General features: G+C 55.8%; 1 protein-coding gene across 20 annotated transcripts in view; it reads left to right on the forward strand.

The window, feature by feature from the left end:
• Myo9b (myosin IXB) overlaps positions 1-15,089 on the forward strand; it is a 99,083-nt gene that overhangs the window by 67,517 nt on the left and 16,477 nt on the right. For 7 of the 20 annotated variants that reach the window (XM_036209161.1, XM_036209169.1, XM_036209168.1 and 4 more), the window contains exons 12-22: positions 1,640-1,781; positions 1,986-2,190; positions 4,273-4,354; positions 5,435-5,524; positions 5,749-5,763; positions 7,389-7,502; positions 9,275-9,314; positions 11,326-11,448; positions 12,127-12,207; positions 12,570-12,680; positions 14,401-14,523. In XM_036209161.1, coding sequence (XP_036065054.1) covers positions 1,640-1,781; positions 1,986-2,190; positions 4,273-4,354; positions 5,435-5,524; positions 5,749-5,763; positions 7,389-7,502; positions 9,275-9,314; positions 11,326-11,448; positions 12,127-12,207; positions 12,570-12,680; positions 14,401-14,523 — 1,126 coding nt within the window. The remainder of the gene's footprint in view (positions 1-1,639; positions 1,782-1,985; positions 2,191-4,272; positions 4,355-5,434; positions 5,525-5,748; positions 5,764-7,388; positions 7,503-9,274; positions 9,315-11,325; positions 11,449-12,126; positions 12,208-12,569; positions 12,681-14,400; positions 14,524-15,089) is intronic. The other 13 variants (XM_036209172.1, XM_036209177.1, XM_036209175.1 and 10 more) reach the window with 7 other exon arrangements.

A 15,089-nucleotide genomic window follows, 5' to 3' on the forward strand; every position in this document is an offset into this window, starting at 1 on the left:
TGGGTGCCAATTGTAGACGAATTTCTAAACAGTCTTATTAAATAAGAAACACAGAGCCAAATACAGGGGTAATAGCCGAAGAGATCAGAGCAGTAGCGAAGAGCCAAGACTACCTTTAGCTGATCACTCGCTGCTGTCCTTCCCCTGAGAGAGCGTTTCTTCCTGTCTGACTTGTCTTTTTATTGCCTTTCTGTTCTGCCTTTTCATTGGCTCTAAACCCAACCACCTGACTTCCTCATCACTGCCTGTCTATTGGCCAGGTCTGCAGCCCCCTGCTTCAAGCAGTTTCACTGGGTGGCCTGTGTCAGGCTTTGCTTTAAAATGTATTGTTGTTATTAGGTGTCGGCGTGTTGTTGTTGGGTGGCAGGTGGGTTGTTGTTACTGGGTAGTAGGTGTGTTGTTGGGTGGTGGGTGTGTTGTTGGGTGGCACATGGGTTATTAGGTAGCAAGTGTGTTGTTGTTAGTTGTCGGGTGGGTTGTCGGGTGTTGGGTGGCGGGTGTGTTGTTAATAGGTAGCAAATGTGTTGTTGTTTGGTGGTGGGTGTGCACTGTGCATGCAAAAGTCTTGACTTTTTGGATCATTTCTCTCCTTCAACCATGTGGTTCCTAGGGATGGAACCCATGTTGTCAGGCTTGGCCACAAGTGCCCTCACCTGCTGAGCTGGCTGGCTGGCCCTGATTGGAGTTTCCTGAAACAGCCACCTTAATATTTATTACTGCAGCTTTTTATTATTATTGTCTTTCTTTGGTGCCCAAGGCAGTGAGTGTCCCACCTTCCGGACATTCTTCCAAGCCCTGAGTCTCCCCTGCCAGACAGACCTCCTCTTCCCCCACCAAGCTGTGGAGCTCCAGGGCCGGGCATCTAGCACACACCTGGCATTGCCTGTGTTTACAGTGAGGCTGGGACCAGCAGGGTGTGCCAAAACCCAGGGAGACATTTCCCTCCCAAGTGACCAAAATAGCCAGGTACAAGGAGCCTCTTACTCCTTCATCTCCTCCCTCCCAGACAGAACAGAGCCTGGCTTTATCTGCAAGGCCATGCTCACTCTCCGTGTGGGGAACAGGGGCCTGATGCCTCAGCTCCAGGGCACACATCCAGGTACACATTGACCCGAAGCTAGAGGCAGCTCCAATGTGGGATCCAAGAAGCTGCCAGGTCCATTTCTGAGACTGATAGAAACCAGCAAACCTGGTCTAGAGTGGAGCAGGGAGCAGAAACAGCCTTGTGGGGTGCCTGAGAACTGTGCCTCCTGGACCCTGCTCTGTGGTCCCACATTTGCCACGTGGGTGTGCAGTGTATGTTAGAAGCTGACAGGTGGGCCATCTAGATAGCTCAGTCAGTTAAAGATGCCTGCCAACAAGCCTGAAGACCTGCGTCAATCCCCAGGGTCCACGTGGTGGACAGAGATAACCAACTCTTGCAGGCTGTCTGACCTCTACACACACAGGCACATGCATGTACACACCATGCCAATCAAGAACTAACTAACTACAGGGGTGCTGGCACTCATTCTGTCCTCTCCTCGTCCATCCTCCGTCCACACTACCTGGCATCAGCCCCCGTCAGAGCAGCTCGGGGGCCTTCCCACTCTGTACTCAGTGTGGGTTCTTAGCTGTGTGTGTCCAACCTTGTCTGCAGCTTCCCGCATGCCACAAGCCACACCCTGCTGGCCAAGTTCAAGCAGCAGCATGAAGACAACAAGTATTTCCTGGGCACACCAGTCCTGGAGCCTGCCTTCATCATCCAGCACTTTGCGGGCAGGGTGAAGTATCAGATCAAGGTAGGTGCAGCGTCCCACCCACACCGTGCTCTTGGACCATTTGCTGCTACTCAATGGGGACCGCACATTCTGCGGATGCTTGGACTCACTCCAAACCTCAATGCCAGTCAAGCCAGGATTGCAGGGCATCGGCAGCCCTTTCTTGTCATGCTCTTGGGGCATCCATGGGCTCCAAAGGGTGACCGGCCACTCCCACCTCACCAGGACTTCCGAGAGAAGAACATGGACTACATGCGGCCCGACATCGTGGCACTGCTGCGGGGCAGTGACAGCTCCTATGTGCGCCAGCTCATCGGCATGGACCCAGTGGCTGTGTTCCGCTGGGCTGTGCTGCGGGCTGCCATCAGGGCCATGGCTGTGCTTCGGGAGGCCGGGCGTCTGCGTGCAGAGAGAGCTGAGAAGGCAGCAGGTAGGGAACACTGAAGAGCTGCCCTCCTTAGTGCCAACCTTGGGAGCAAGCAACATGTTTGACAAACAGTTACAGCCCATTCTAAATCTGGGCATGGCTGTTTGGGAGGCAGAGTCAGAAAATCACGACTTTGAGGCCAGAGTGAGAAACATAATCAATCTGTCTTCAGGACTAAAGAGGGCTGAGGGCTCAGCGGTATTACCCCTCCCAGAACCCCAGAGAGGGGCTGGGGGCGTGGTCAGGGTGGAGCCCCGCCTAGAATCCCAGTGAGGGGCTGGGGGCGTGGTCAGGGTGGAGCCCCGCCTAGAATCCCAGTGAGGGGCTGGGGGCGTGGTCAGGGTGGAGCCCCGCCTAGAATCCCCAGTGAGGGGCTGGGGGCGTGGTCAGGGTGGAGCCCCGCCTAGAATCCCAGTGAGGGGCTGGGGGCGTGGTCAGGGTGGAGCCCCGCCTAGAATCCCCCAGTGAGGGGCTGGGGGCGTGGTCAGGGTGGAGCCCTGCCTAGAATCCCAGTGAGGGCTGGGGGCGTGGTCAGGGGTGGGGCCCCGCCTAGAACCCCAGTGAGGGGCTGGGGGCGTGGTCAGGGTGGAGCCCCGCCTAGAATCCCCAGAGAGGGGCTGGGGGCGTGGTCAGGGTGGAGCCCCGCCTAGAATCCCAGTGAGGGGCTGGGGGCGTGGCTCAGGGGTAGAGCCCCGCCTAGAACCCCAGTGAGGGGCTGGGGGCGTGGTCAGGGTGGAGCCCCGCCTAGAATCCCAGTGAGGGCTGGGGGCGTGGTCAGGGTGGAGCCCCGCCTAGAATCCCAGTGAGGGGCTGGGGGCGTGGCTCAGGGGTGGAGCCCCGCCTAGAACCCCAGTGAGGGGCTGGGGGCGTGGTCAGGGTGGAGCCCCGCCTAGAATCCCCAGTGAGGGCTGGGGGCGTGGTCAGGGTGGAGCCCCGTCTAGAACCCCCAGTGAGGGGCTGGGGGCGTGGTCAGGGTGGAGCCCCGCCTAGAATCCCCAGTGAGGGCTGGGGGCGTGGTCGGGGTGGAGCCCCGCCTAGAATCCCCAGTGAGGGGCTGGGGGCGTGGTCAGGGTGGAGCCCCGCCTAGGATCCCAGTGAGGGGGCTGGGGGCGTGGTCGGGGTGGAGCCCCGCCTAGAATCCCAGTGAGGGGCTGGGGGCGTGGTCGGGGTGGAGCCCCGCCTAGAATCCCAGTGAGGGGCTGGGGGCGTGGTCAGGGTGGAGCCCCGCCTAGAACCCCAGTGAGGGGCTGGGGGCGTGGTCAGGGTGGAGCCCCGCCTAGAACCCCAGTGAGGGGCTGGGGGCGTGGTCAGGGTGGAGCCCCGCCTAGAATCCCCAGTGAGGGGCTGGGGGCGTGGTCAGGGTGGAGCCCCGCCTAGAATCCCAGTGAGGGGCTGGGGGCGTGGTCAGGGTGGAGCCCCGCCTAGAATCCCAGTGAGGGGCTGGGGGCGTGGTCAGGGTGGAGCCCCGCCTAGAATCCCCAGTGAGGGGCTGGGGGCGTGGTCAGGGTGGAGCCCCGCCTAGAATCCCCAGTGAGGGGTTGGGGGCGTGGTCAGGGTGGAGCCCCGCCTAGAACCCCAGTGAGGGGCTGGGGGCGTGGTCAGGGTGGAGCCCCGCCTAGAATCCCAGTGAGGGGCTGGGGGCGTGGTCAGGGTGGAGCCCCGCCTAGAACCCCAGTGAGGGGCTGGGGGCGTGGTCAGGGTGGAGCCCCGCCTAGAATCCCCAGTGAGGGGCTGGGGGCGTGGTCAGGGTGGAGCCCCGCCTAGAATCCCAGTGAGGGGCTGGGGGCGTGGTCAGGGTGGAGCCCCGCCTAGAACCCCAGTGAGGGGCTGGGGGCGTGGTCAGGGTGGAGCCCCGCCTAGAATCCCCAGTGAGGGGCTGGGGGCGTGGTCAGGGTGGAGCCCCGTCTAGAACCCCAGTGAGGGGCTGGGACACGCTTTGGGTAGACTGCTTACATAGCATGTACAAGGTCTTGGGTTCAATTCCCATTTCCTCAAAAGAAAGAAAGAATTGACTGCTTACTCCACAAAAGTAACAGCCTTTGTGTTGTGGGGACCTGCCAAACAGTGTGCACTCTGTATCTCCAGCAGGAATAAGTAGCCCTGGCACTCGAAGTCACATGGAAGAGCTACCAAGAGGGGCCAGCACCCCTTCGGAAAAACTGTACCGGTGAGCGAGACTTCAGTTTGTTCCTGCATAGCCCTGTGAGGTGTCATTGTTTACACAGCTGTGGAACCCTCTACTGTCCACCAGGGTCCTTGTGGCCCTGAGTAAGCTCTCAGGCAGCTGAGTGGACTCAAAGACCCAGAACAGAAAGACCCTGGCTTGGGGCTCTTCTGTCCCCAGAAGGCAGGTCCTGAAACAGCGTCTGCTCCGGGCAGGAGTGGGCAGGTCAGCACAGAGTATTGCTTTCTGGTTCCCTGGCCTGAGAGACTGGGGCGTGTGTGTGTGTGTGTATGTGTGTGTGTGTGTGCGCGCGCGCGCGTGCACTAGGAGTCTTTGCAGCTGCAGAATGGCACACTGATGAGTCTCCCACTCTGAGGGCGTGGCTTTGTTGAACGCTGGGCTCCTGAGCCTGAGAGAGGCCTGCACTCTGTCAATCCACTCTGGACTCCACAGTGCCTTCCGCTGAGTTCTCCCTTCTCAGTGGGGGAGATTGTGAGCCTGGGATAAAAGTGCATATGAGCTGGGTTGGGGGTGCTGGCCTGTGCTTGCAGCTGTTGGGAGACTGAGGCTTGGCAAGACCAAGGCTAACCTGGGCTACAGAGTGAGATCCTGGTGACCATAAAAGGGTTGGGGGTACACCTCTGTGTTGTGGTACTTGCCTAGCACAAATGAGGCTCTGGGTTCACTTTCCTATGATGACCAAAAGAGTGGGGACTTCTGGGATGTGGCAGGTCACCCATGCTTGACAGCTGACCAGAAGTTGAAGGTCAGGAAAGCAATGTCCCAGCAGCCTGAGAGCCAGGCAGGCCCCGTGGAGACAGGAACTGTCGGGGCAGGCATGGTGGTGTGTCTGTCAGCCTAGCTGTGCAGTAGTCTCCTAAAGAGTAGGCTGAGATCAGCCTGAGCTATGTAGCATGGCCCTGAACCAAATCAGAAGTTAACTTTTTGTCCAGAGGGCCCGAGTAGAGGCGATGCCCCCCACACCCCTTGGCTGTTTCTCTCCCTATGAGTGAGTGGCCCATGCCTAGTCAAGCTGTGTCAGGGCTGTGTGTCCGCCGGGTTCACTGAACTTCTCCCTTGCAGCTGTGCAGGGCTAGATTTCTCCTTTGACCGCTCTGAGGAGTTGGATGTTAACGCTTTTGAGGACATCATGGCTTTCTATGAGAGCAGGAAGTAAGTAGCAGCCAGGCCTTCGCACGCAAGACCAGGGAGGCACAGGCCAGGGCCGCCGTCTGGGAGCTCAGAGCAGCGTCCATCCCGGGGACACACTGCCATGCAGGGTTGTCTGAAGTCATGGCCACTGCTCTGAGCTCTCTAGATAGGAAGGCCATGTAGGAAGTAAAAGGACACATTAACCCTTGTCACTGTGTTGTTTTTGCTCTTGTGCCTCCCTGGAGAGCGAGGGAGCAGAGGTAAGTGTGGCGTCCATCTGGGCACAAGGCATGGTGCATGTATCACAGTACGGGGCTGCACACAGGGACTCCTTCAGGCCAACCTTCAGAGCCTAAACATGCTTTTAGAACAACTGGAGTCAGGCCTGTGAGATGGCCTACTGCATATAGGTGCCACCAGACCTGCCCACATTGGTTTGAATCCTAGAATCCACATGGTGGAGAAAACCAACACACACACAAACACACACACACACACACACACACACACACACACACACACACACACAAACATGCACTCATCCTCAGACAGACAGACAGACAGACACACAGACACACACACACACACACACACACACACACACACACACAAATATGTAAGTAAATACTGAATAACAAGTTAAGAGCCAGGGCGAGACTCAGCTGCAGAGCAGCTGCCCAGTTTGCGTGGGGCCTTAGACACCATCCTGGCAAAAGTGTGGGCTACAGAAGTAGTTCAGTGTCCTCACAGGACCCAGCTGCCAGTACTCCCGTAGGCCAGCTCACAACCACCTGTAATTCCAGCACCATGAAGTCTGATGCCATCTTCTGGCCTTTGTGGGCACTGGCCTTTGTGGGCCCAACTCCACACATATCTACATACATATGCACATAGTTAAAAATAAAATAATTATTTTAAAAAGTTCATCCTCTTCAGGTAGGTTCTTAACCTTAGCTTTGTCCCTGAAGTGAGGGTCACCTGTGTCCTAAAGGGTGTTGGACATTGTCTCTAGCTGCCATTTGCCAGGTGCCAAAAGTGCCAAACGCCAGGAAGAATGTCCCCATGCATGACACAGGTTGGTCCCCTGCGGCTAAAAGGAGGCAATGTAGCCACCAGCCGAGAAGTACCAGGCACCAGGGAGGTTCAAGCCTGGGCCATTGCACTGCAGACCCACCCTATTTTATACAAATGTCACAAGCTTATAAATACAAGAGCCCACCTGCTGGACAGCTCAAAGGAAAGGATGCCTGCTGCCTCCCCCCACCATGGTCTTGAGTTTGATCTCCAAGTCAGCCATGTGATGGGAGGAAAGCAGTGGCCACTTGGAGCTGTCCTCTGACCTCCACAGGCTGTGGCATGCCCCTCTCAGATGTAAATGAAACCCTGCCGTTGTTGAGAAGGGGCCAGCGGTTGAGAGCATTCGCTGCTGTACTAGAGTCCAGATTCCAGCACCCACATGGGCTACACATCCCTGTCACTCCAGGTCTGAGGCACCCATCACCCCCTCTGGCCTCTAGAGTACACACACACACAAACACACACACACACACACAAATAAAATTCTTAAAAAACAAGAAAAGCTGGGCAAACAGATGCTGATTCTGTGAGTTCAAGGTCAGCCTGTACCACGTATCAAGATCCAGACCAGCCAGGGTCCTGTCATAAGCCCATGGTCCATCCCTGAGCTCAGGGACAGTGGCTGTTTCTGGCCCAGTTCCCTCCTTCTGGAAAGACACAGTGGTCACGCACCTGTGCACCCCTTCCTCAGATGCATGTTTTGTCTCCTGTGGCCTGGGGACACCCTGATGGGCATTGGGGGCCCCAGGTGGCGGGCCACGCTCTAACTATTCTTCTTTCTGTCACCGGGTCCCCTTCTGGTCCTTAGCGATATGCATAACCAAATCATCAAGAGCCTCAAAGGACTGCCATGGCAGGGCGAGGACCCACGGAGGCTCCTTCGGTCCCTCAGTCGGCTCCAGAAACCCCGCACCTTCTTCCTGTGAGTCCCCCAGCTCCTCCAAGTGCAGCAGTCACCTCTGCCAACGTCTCCCACCTGTCAAACAGCCACTGACAATCCTCCTACCCCCAACCATTGCCTTACAATTCAGTTCTCAGCCAGCCATCGCTGACCAGCCTTAATGCCCCTTCTGTGAGGAGGTCCCTCTGACCCTGACCCTCTCTACCCTGGCCAGCTTGCAGAGCACAAGCTTCCCCTGCCTGGCCTTTGCCTGCTGTGACCTTGTTAGGATGCCTTGGGAGCAAGGACCATGTGAAGCCAGGGACCAGTCTGTAGGCCTGGGTCCCAACCCACCCCTGCCTGTTCCACAAGGAACTTCACTAAGTTCCTTGGGGTTCAGCATCCCCTGCAAAATGGGGTGAAAATTCTTTAACCCCTTTTGTGCTGGCCTGTCAGGGAACCCACAGTCACCAGCCACAGACTGGTTGGGAATAGTGCTTGTGCCCATGAGGAGCCTGACTTTTTGGTGCTTCTCCCCAACCCATCCCAGAGCCAGGGTCTCACCATGTTGCCCAAGCTGGCCTCCAACCTCTGGGTTCAAGGATCCTCCTCCAGTGCTTGTTGCTCTTGCAATGGGCTAGAGTTCAGTTCCTAGCACCCGGTTGGGTAACTCAAATGGAACTCGGTCTTGAGGACCCTTCCCTCATCTAGCCTCTCCATGGGCACTGCGCTCATGTGCACACATACTTAAAAAGAAATCTTAAAAAATCCTCCTGCCTCAGCTCTGGGAGCAACTGGGGCTCCAGGCATGTGCCACTGTATCCAAAAGTGATTTCTGCATATGTTTCTCTGTTACTTTCTTTTAACTCAAATTAATTGAGATGCAGTTGAGGACTGTGTGTGGCACAGAGACAGAGGCTGAGTGAGCATCCCAGCCCTGAGGCGAGAGAGCACACAGCAGCGCATGGCCACGTGCACAGTGAGCAGGGATCGTGTGTGCTCTGGTTTTTCCACGCCACACCCAGGCACTATGGCACTTGCCCAACCATACACTCAACATGAGAGAGGCGGAGGCAGGAGGATTATGAGTTTGAGGTTAACCTGTCTTAATTTGAAGAAGAAAAAGATGATACTGTGTGCTATCATCCTAGCACTGGGATGGTGGAGGCAGGAAGATCAGGAGTTCAGATTTATCCTCAGCTACATAGCAAGTACAGGCCAGCCTGGGCTGCGTGAGACCCTGAGTCTCAAGAAAAACTTCCACTGGGAGACCCCTGGAGCCGATTGCCAGCCCCTGGGCCATGGATTGGGCTTCCAGGTTTCCTTTCTGCCATTGGCATCCTGGAGCTGGGGTGTGGTTCAGAGGAGGGACATCTCAGTGTGAAGAAGGCCCTGGGTTCCATGCCCAGCGTGACAAACTAATAAAAAATGCCCTTAAGATGATCAGATGAGGAGCCACCCAGGCCGTTGTTCCTTGCAGGGCAAGTCTGCCCACCAGTGGAGAGTTGGCATAGCGGAGTCACTTAGCGCATCAGGCCAGCTCAGGGCCTGGGTGCTGTGTGCATGGCTGCTGCTTCACTTTATCACTGCTGCATATAGACCCTGGAGTCTCCAGCATGTTCTGCACACTCAGATGTGACAGATCTGCAGTGTGGAAGGCAGGAGCCCGAGGGTGTCTGGGGAGTCGGTGGCGACCTTGCTGCACTTGTCCTCTCTCTCTCTCTCTGGATCTAACCCGCAAGGCGTGGCTTGCTGAACTAACACAACCCCCAGCCCTGTCCCTCACGTTCACACCGTTTTTAATATTTTGACAGGAAGAGTAAAGGTATCAAACAAAAGCAGATCATTCCAAAGGTAAACCCGCACGGGCAGACGGCACCATCACACACGGCTTGAGAGCACCTTTCTCAAGTTCTGAGACAGGGAGGTGGGAGAGACACTGAGCTTCTGGGGCCTCTTTCCTTCTTCTCACCTGTCCGGCTACCTCTCCCTCTAAAACAAAGCTGTATCAGGGAGGACAGCTCAGGGGTGGAGCCCCGCCTAGAATCCCAGTGAGGGGCTGGGGGCATGGCCCAGGGGTGGAGCCCTTGCCTAGAATCCCAGTGAGGGGCTGGGGGCGTGGTCAGGGTGGAGCCCCGCCTAGAATCCCCAGTGAGGGGCTGGGGGCGTGGTCAGGGTGGAGCCCCGCCTAGAATCCCCAGTGAGGGGCTGGGGCGTGGTCAGGGTGGAGCCCTGCCTAGAATCTCAGTGAGGGGCTGGGGTGCAATGCTTAGCCTTTATCAGTCTCTGTTCCCAGCACAGAAATCAAACCTGGCTTGCAGTTGTCTTGCAGAGTAGGACCTGCAATGAGATCGTTTGCCCAGGAGGAGCTGAGGTCACTCAGGAAAGAAAGAGTCTGGCTGCACTCATCTCAAATCCACCCTTCTAGTGATCCAGCTGGACCCCTGAAGGGTCCCACACTGGGCTGATCCTTACCCAGCTTGAATCAGGTGGTGCCTGTGAGGCCCTTCAGCAGGACAGGGCAGGCCCAAGTGCTCTGCAGACTCAGTCCCCCTCAGTGTTCACAGTGGAACGTTCCCTGGGTACCACTGGTGTGCAGGCAGCCCTCTGTCTCCAGAGCTCAGGCTCATCCTGCCACAGGCATTGACTGCACTGTGCATGCCACTGTACTGTGTGTGCTGCACTGGACTCTTGTACAGACACACACTTGTCCCGTACCCACTGTACTGTGTGTGCTGCACTGGACTCTTGTACAGACACACACTTGTCCCGTACCCCGGAGATCAAGCCAGTGTGGGCTACAGTCGTGAAGAGCACACAGGCAGTTTGGGGGTCTTGTTGTTTTGTTTTTTAATAAGGTCAGTAGTTCTTGTCCAGAATTCTGCAGACCAGTAGCCACCGGGATTCTGGATTGTTCTTAAGCATTCTGAAACATTTACATGCATACAGTGAGGTGTCAGGGTGAGAGGCTGTCTTAATATGGAGTGTGTTCCTTTTTCTCCTTAGACTCATAGCCTTAAAGTAATCTGATAAAACATCATTAGTAAATTGTGTGTGCATGTGTGTGTTAAACTGTCAGGTGGGCCGACGAGATGTCAAGTCTGAGCACTTGAGTTTGATCCCCAGGACCCACAGGGGAAGGAGAGAACTGACTCCTGCACATTGTCCTCTGACTTCCACATGCACACATATAGTAAACTTTTTTCTTTAGCTGAGGATCGAACCCAGGGCCTTGCACTTGCTAGGCAAGCGCTCTACCACTGAGCTAAATCCCCAACCCACAATACACTTTTTTAAAAAAATGATTTTTCTAAGTATAAGATTGGCTATGTATAGTGGTGCATGCATGCCATTCTATTAGTAAGGCATGAGGCAGGGGAATTATGAGTTGCAGGTGATGCTACAGAGCAAAATTCTGTTTCCATAAATGGAAAGTAAAGTCCAGGTGTAGTGATATGTGCCAGTCCTCACAGCAGTTGGGAGGTGGAGACAGGGATAAGGAGTTCAAGGCCAGCCTGGGCCACATGAGACTGTAGGGGGGAAAATCACCTCAGACTTGAAAGCATGTTGGTTTCAGTTTGGTGAGCTGGACCATTGCAGTCACAGGTGAGGAGTCTGTATGTGCTGGGAGCTGTATGGCTGCAGATACTCACAGACCTCTGTCTAGACAGGCCCCGTAGCCTAAGCCACAGCTAGAGGAAGTGTGGTCCTCCTGTGTCATCATCTCATGCTGGCCTTTGAGGTCCGATGGCCTTGAGCCCCTGTCCTGAGGGTGAGGGATGTGGAGGGAGAGGGTGTCTCACCCAGGAGCCAGCGCCCCCTGTAGGCCATGGCGAGCAGGCCCAACCCTGTGTGTCTGTCCTAGAACCTCCTGGACTCCAAGTCTCTAAGGCTCATCATCGGCATGACACTGCATGACCGCACCACCAAGTCGCTCCTGCACCTGCACAAGAAGAAGAAGCCGCCCAGCATCAGCGCGCAGTTCCAGGTGGGGCCACTGTCCCATGAGGTGTTATGTCTGTGCCCGTTTGTATGTATGTGACCACCGTTTGAAGATCACTGAGAGTAAAAGGAAGTTGTTACTTAGCAAGCCGGCACCATGGCTATCATAATTCTTTCTCCCCTGGCTTCCAGGAAGTCAGAGATAGTGCTTTGTTGTTTGTCTGTTGGGACAGGGTCTCCTGTCCTCCAAGTTGGCCTCTGATAGTCTGTCTCCCCAGGTGTGTACTAAATCGTTTTTATTGTGATGCTGGGATGGAACCCAGGGCCTTCTCACAGATCTGTAAGCTGCCATGTAGCTCAGGGGTAGGCGCCTGCCTGGCATGTGCAAGGACTGAGTTCAGCCCCAGCTCTGCAGAAGCAGAAAGAGAGGGAAAGGGGGCCCAGCAGCCACCGTCATGCTCCCTCCAAGGCCGACCGGCACACTGAGGTCTGGACTCATCTGCTCCACCCCTGCAAAGACGGCAGCTGTGTGGCCCCAAAAGAGTCTTTGGTCAGCCATAGGGATCCCCACAGCTGGGGCAGCAAGCAGAGACTATGGTTGGCTCCCTGCATATATGACCCACAGCAGCCCAGATGTGCCCCTCCACACAACGGTGGTGTCCTGTCCTCTCCACTGATCCCTGTACCTGGTCAGCAGCTCCATTTGCATTTCCTCTTCCTGCAGACATCTCTTAACAAGCTTTTGGAGGCTCTAGGCAAGGCTGAGCCCTTCTTCATCCGCTGCATTCGCTCCAATGCCGAGAAGGTAAGTGGGGGTCACAGTATGGGGAGCAGGAGTGGGGCTGACACTCAATGGGTAGAGCACTTGTCTAGCAAGAAGCCCCAGGGTCCATCACCGCACCATGTGAGCCAGGTGGGGTGCACGCCTGCTGTCCCAGCACTGAGGATGTGGAGGTTGGAGAATCCAAAGTTGAAGATCATCCTTGGCTATGTAAAGAGTATAGGGTTGCCTGGGCTACAGGAGACCATGCCTCAAAAAAGAAAAGAAGAAAGGTTGGGGACAGAAAAAGCTTTAACCTCCAGGGGCAGCCAGCTTCTGAGCTGGGCACAGGGGAGGTAGTCCGCACTGCGTCCTGCAGAGCCCCTGAGCACCCCATGCCTTTGCAGAAGGAACTCTGCTTTGATGACGGCCTGGTCCTGCAGCAGCTGCGCTACACGGGCATGCTGGAGACTGTGCGCATCCGGCGCTCTGGCTATAGCGCCAAGTACACTTTCCAGGTAGGCCACCCCACCTGCTCCCTCTGCCCTGTGGGAAGGTCTCCACAGTAGACCTGGCTTTTGCAACCAAATCTGGAAAGATCCGTGAGCTGACACATCCTGGAAGTCACATGCAGGTGCCTTGACTGAGCGTCTTCTAGCCTGGTGTTTTGACATGTCTTGGCTTATTTGTTCACACTTATTTTGTGTATGTGTCTGCACACATACACGCATCATAGCACATTTTTGGAGGTCAAAGGACTTGTAGGAATTGGCTCTGCCCTCCCACCATGTGGGTCCTGGATCTTGAACTCAGGTTGTCAGCCTTGGCTACCAGCTCCTTACCTACTGAGCCATCCCACCTTATGTGCCCCGGGGACAGCAGTTGTAACACCACTGTGAGTGTCCAGGAACAGGCTGGCCCTTCCTCTGCCCTTGTTTACTTAAAACACGTGGACATGACATCTCAGATCTTTTATCTCAGCTTTCAAAAAAAAGGCAGGCAGGAGGCTGGCTGTGATGTCCAGGCCAGCCCGGGATGCAAGAGAGACTATCAAAACAAAACAAAAAGACCTAGTGACTGGCGGGAGGAGGTGTCTGTCAGTGGAGGAGTGTGTGCCGGGCCCCAGGTTCTAGCACAGTCAGCCCTGCAGTGTGCCAGGACAGTGCCACTTTCTCTTCTAAAATGCGCCACCCAGTGGCTGGGAGAGGCTTGGTGGGTAAGTGCTAAAGTATAGAGCCTCTGAACCCGTAGAACCCTGGCTTACCTGCAAGTCAGCCTCAGAGAACCCAGATGGGGCATCCCAGAGTGACCTAGCTATTGAGACCAGCTGGATCTGTGAGCTCTGGGTGACTGAGTGGTCCTGCCTCAGACAGTGAGGTGGGCAAGCAGGGAGGATGGCTCCCTGCAACAGTCTCAGGTCTCTACTTGCACTTGGATGCACACCACATGCAAAAACACGATGCACACATGAAAATGGGAAAAAGCAATACTAAAGTACTCTATTCTGTATCTCCATTAACTTGAGACCAGCTTTACGGTCTGATAAATTATGACCAAGCCAGCATATAAAAAACAGCGTTGAACTGGGCTCGGGGCCAGAGGGTTATTAGTCTGTGGTGGTAGCGTGAACATGTGTCTTCAGGAATGGCAGAGAGCCCACACTCATGACACCCTTCCTCCAATAAGGCAACACCTCCGAGTCCTTTCCAGACGGTTCCACCAACTGGGTCCAAGTGTTCAGACACGTGTGTTCTCTCACTGTCACACCCAGTCTGCTGTGCACAACTGGTGCACAACCTCCAGTGACTCCAGCCACAGGAAAACAACTTGGGGGCTGGAGAGATGGCTCAGCAGGAGAGGGACAGACTGGGCTTGCAGAGGACTTGAGTTGGGATCTGTGCGTCCACATATGGTGGCTCATAGCCACCTGTGACATCCACTCCAGGAAAGCTGACACCCTTTGCTGCCCTCCACGAGCATTGTACACACACACATTCACACACAGATTTAAAGATAAGTCTTCAACAAAGAGAAAACCAAGTTTGAGCTTCAGAAAGTAAGTTTGGGGGTGGGGTGGAGCTGAGCGTTGGTGGGGCCTGAGGTCCATCCCAGCTGTGCCCACCTCACGTGGTCCCAGGTGCCTTAGCACCAAAACACACAAGAGCAGAAACCTGGCCCTGCTCAGGAAGGGACTGCAGCCTCCAAGGTGCTCACACTGTCCTTCCTACCACATGCCAGGACTTCACGGAGCAGTTCCAGGTACTGCTGCCCAAGGATGTGCAGCCCTGCAGGGAGGCCATCGCTGCCCTGCTTGGGAAGCTGCAGGTAGATGGCCGGAACTACCAGATCGGGAAGACGAAGGTGAGTGCCGCACGTTCGGCTGCCAGTCAACACCCACTGCACCCACGCAGCACCTCACACTTCCCTCAGTACCCCACACTGCTCTGAAGGGTCTGGGCAGTGAAGCTCTCTGTCACGAGGACCGAGTGCCTGAGGCTGGGGACTTAGCACAGAGTCTCTGGAACACCCTGTTCTGGGAGCTGGAGACCCGGGTTCACTTTTTCCTTCACCCTGGTTAACACCAGAAGATGGGGACACGTGGGAAGGGTCACATGACAAGACAGGAAGTGGGGAGATGGCCAGGACCCAGGCCAGCTCTACCAGACCCACTCAGTCTACCAAGGTCCAGCAAGTCTCATGAGAACCACATTTCACCTCTTCCACGGGCAGCAGTGGAGATGACGTCTCCTTCCATGGGACCCGCCTCCTCAAGGTCCCTCAGCTCAAGGCCACACATTGACCCAAGCTTCCAAAACAAGAATGTTGAGGGGTGAGGCACATCCAGACCATGGTCGGGTTGAGGCCCACTTCCAGACACCATCTCAAGTCTCAGAGAGTGTGTCTGTCGTTAGGCATCACTCAGCTGT

The sequence above is a fragment of the Onychomys torridus genome, chromosome 17 (assembly GCF_903995425.1).
Source record: "Onychomys torridus chromosome 17, mOncTor1.1, whole genome shotgun sequence".
NCBI classification, from domain to species: domain Eukaryota; kingdom Metazoa; phylum Chordata; class Mammalia; order Rodentia; family Cricetidae; genus Onychomys; species Onychomys torridus.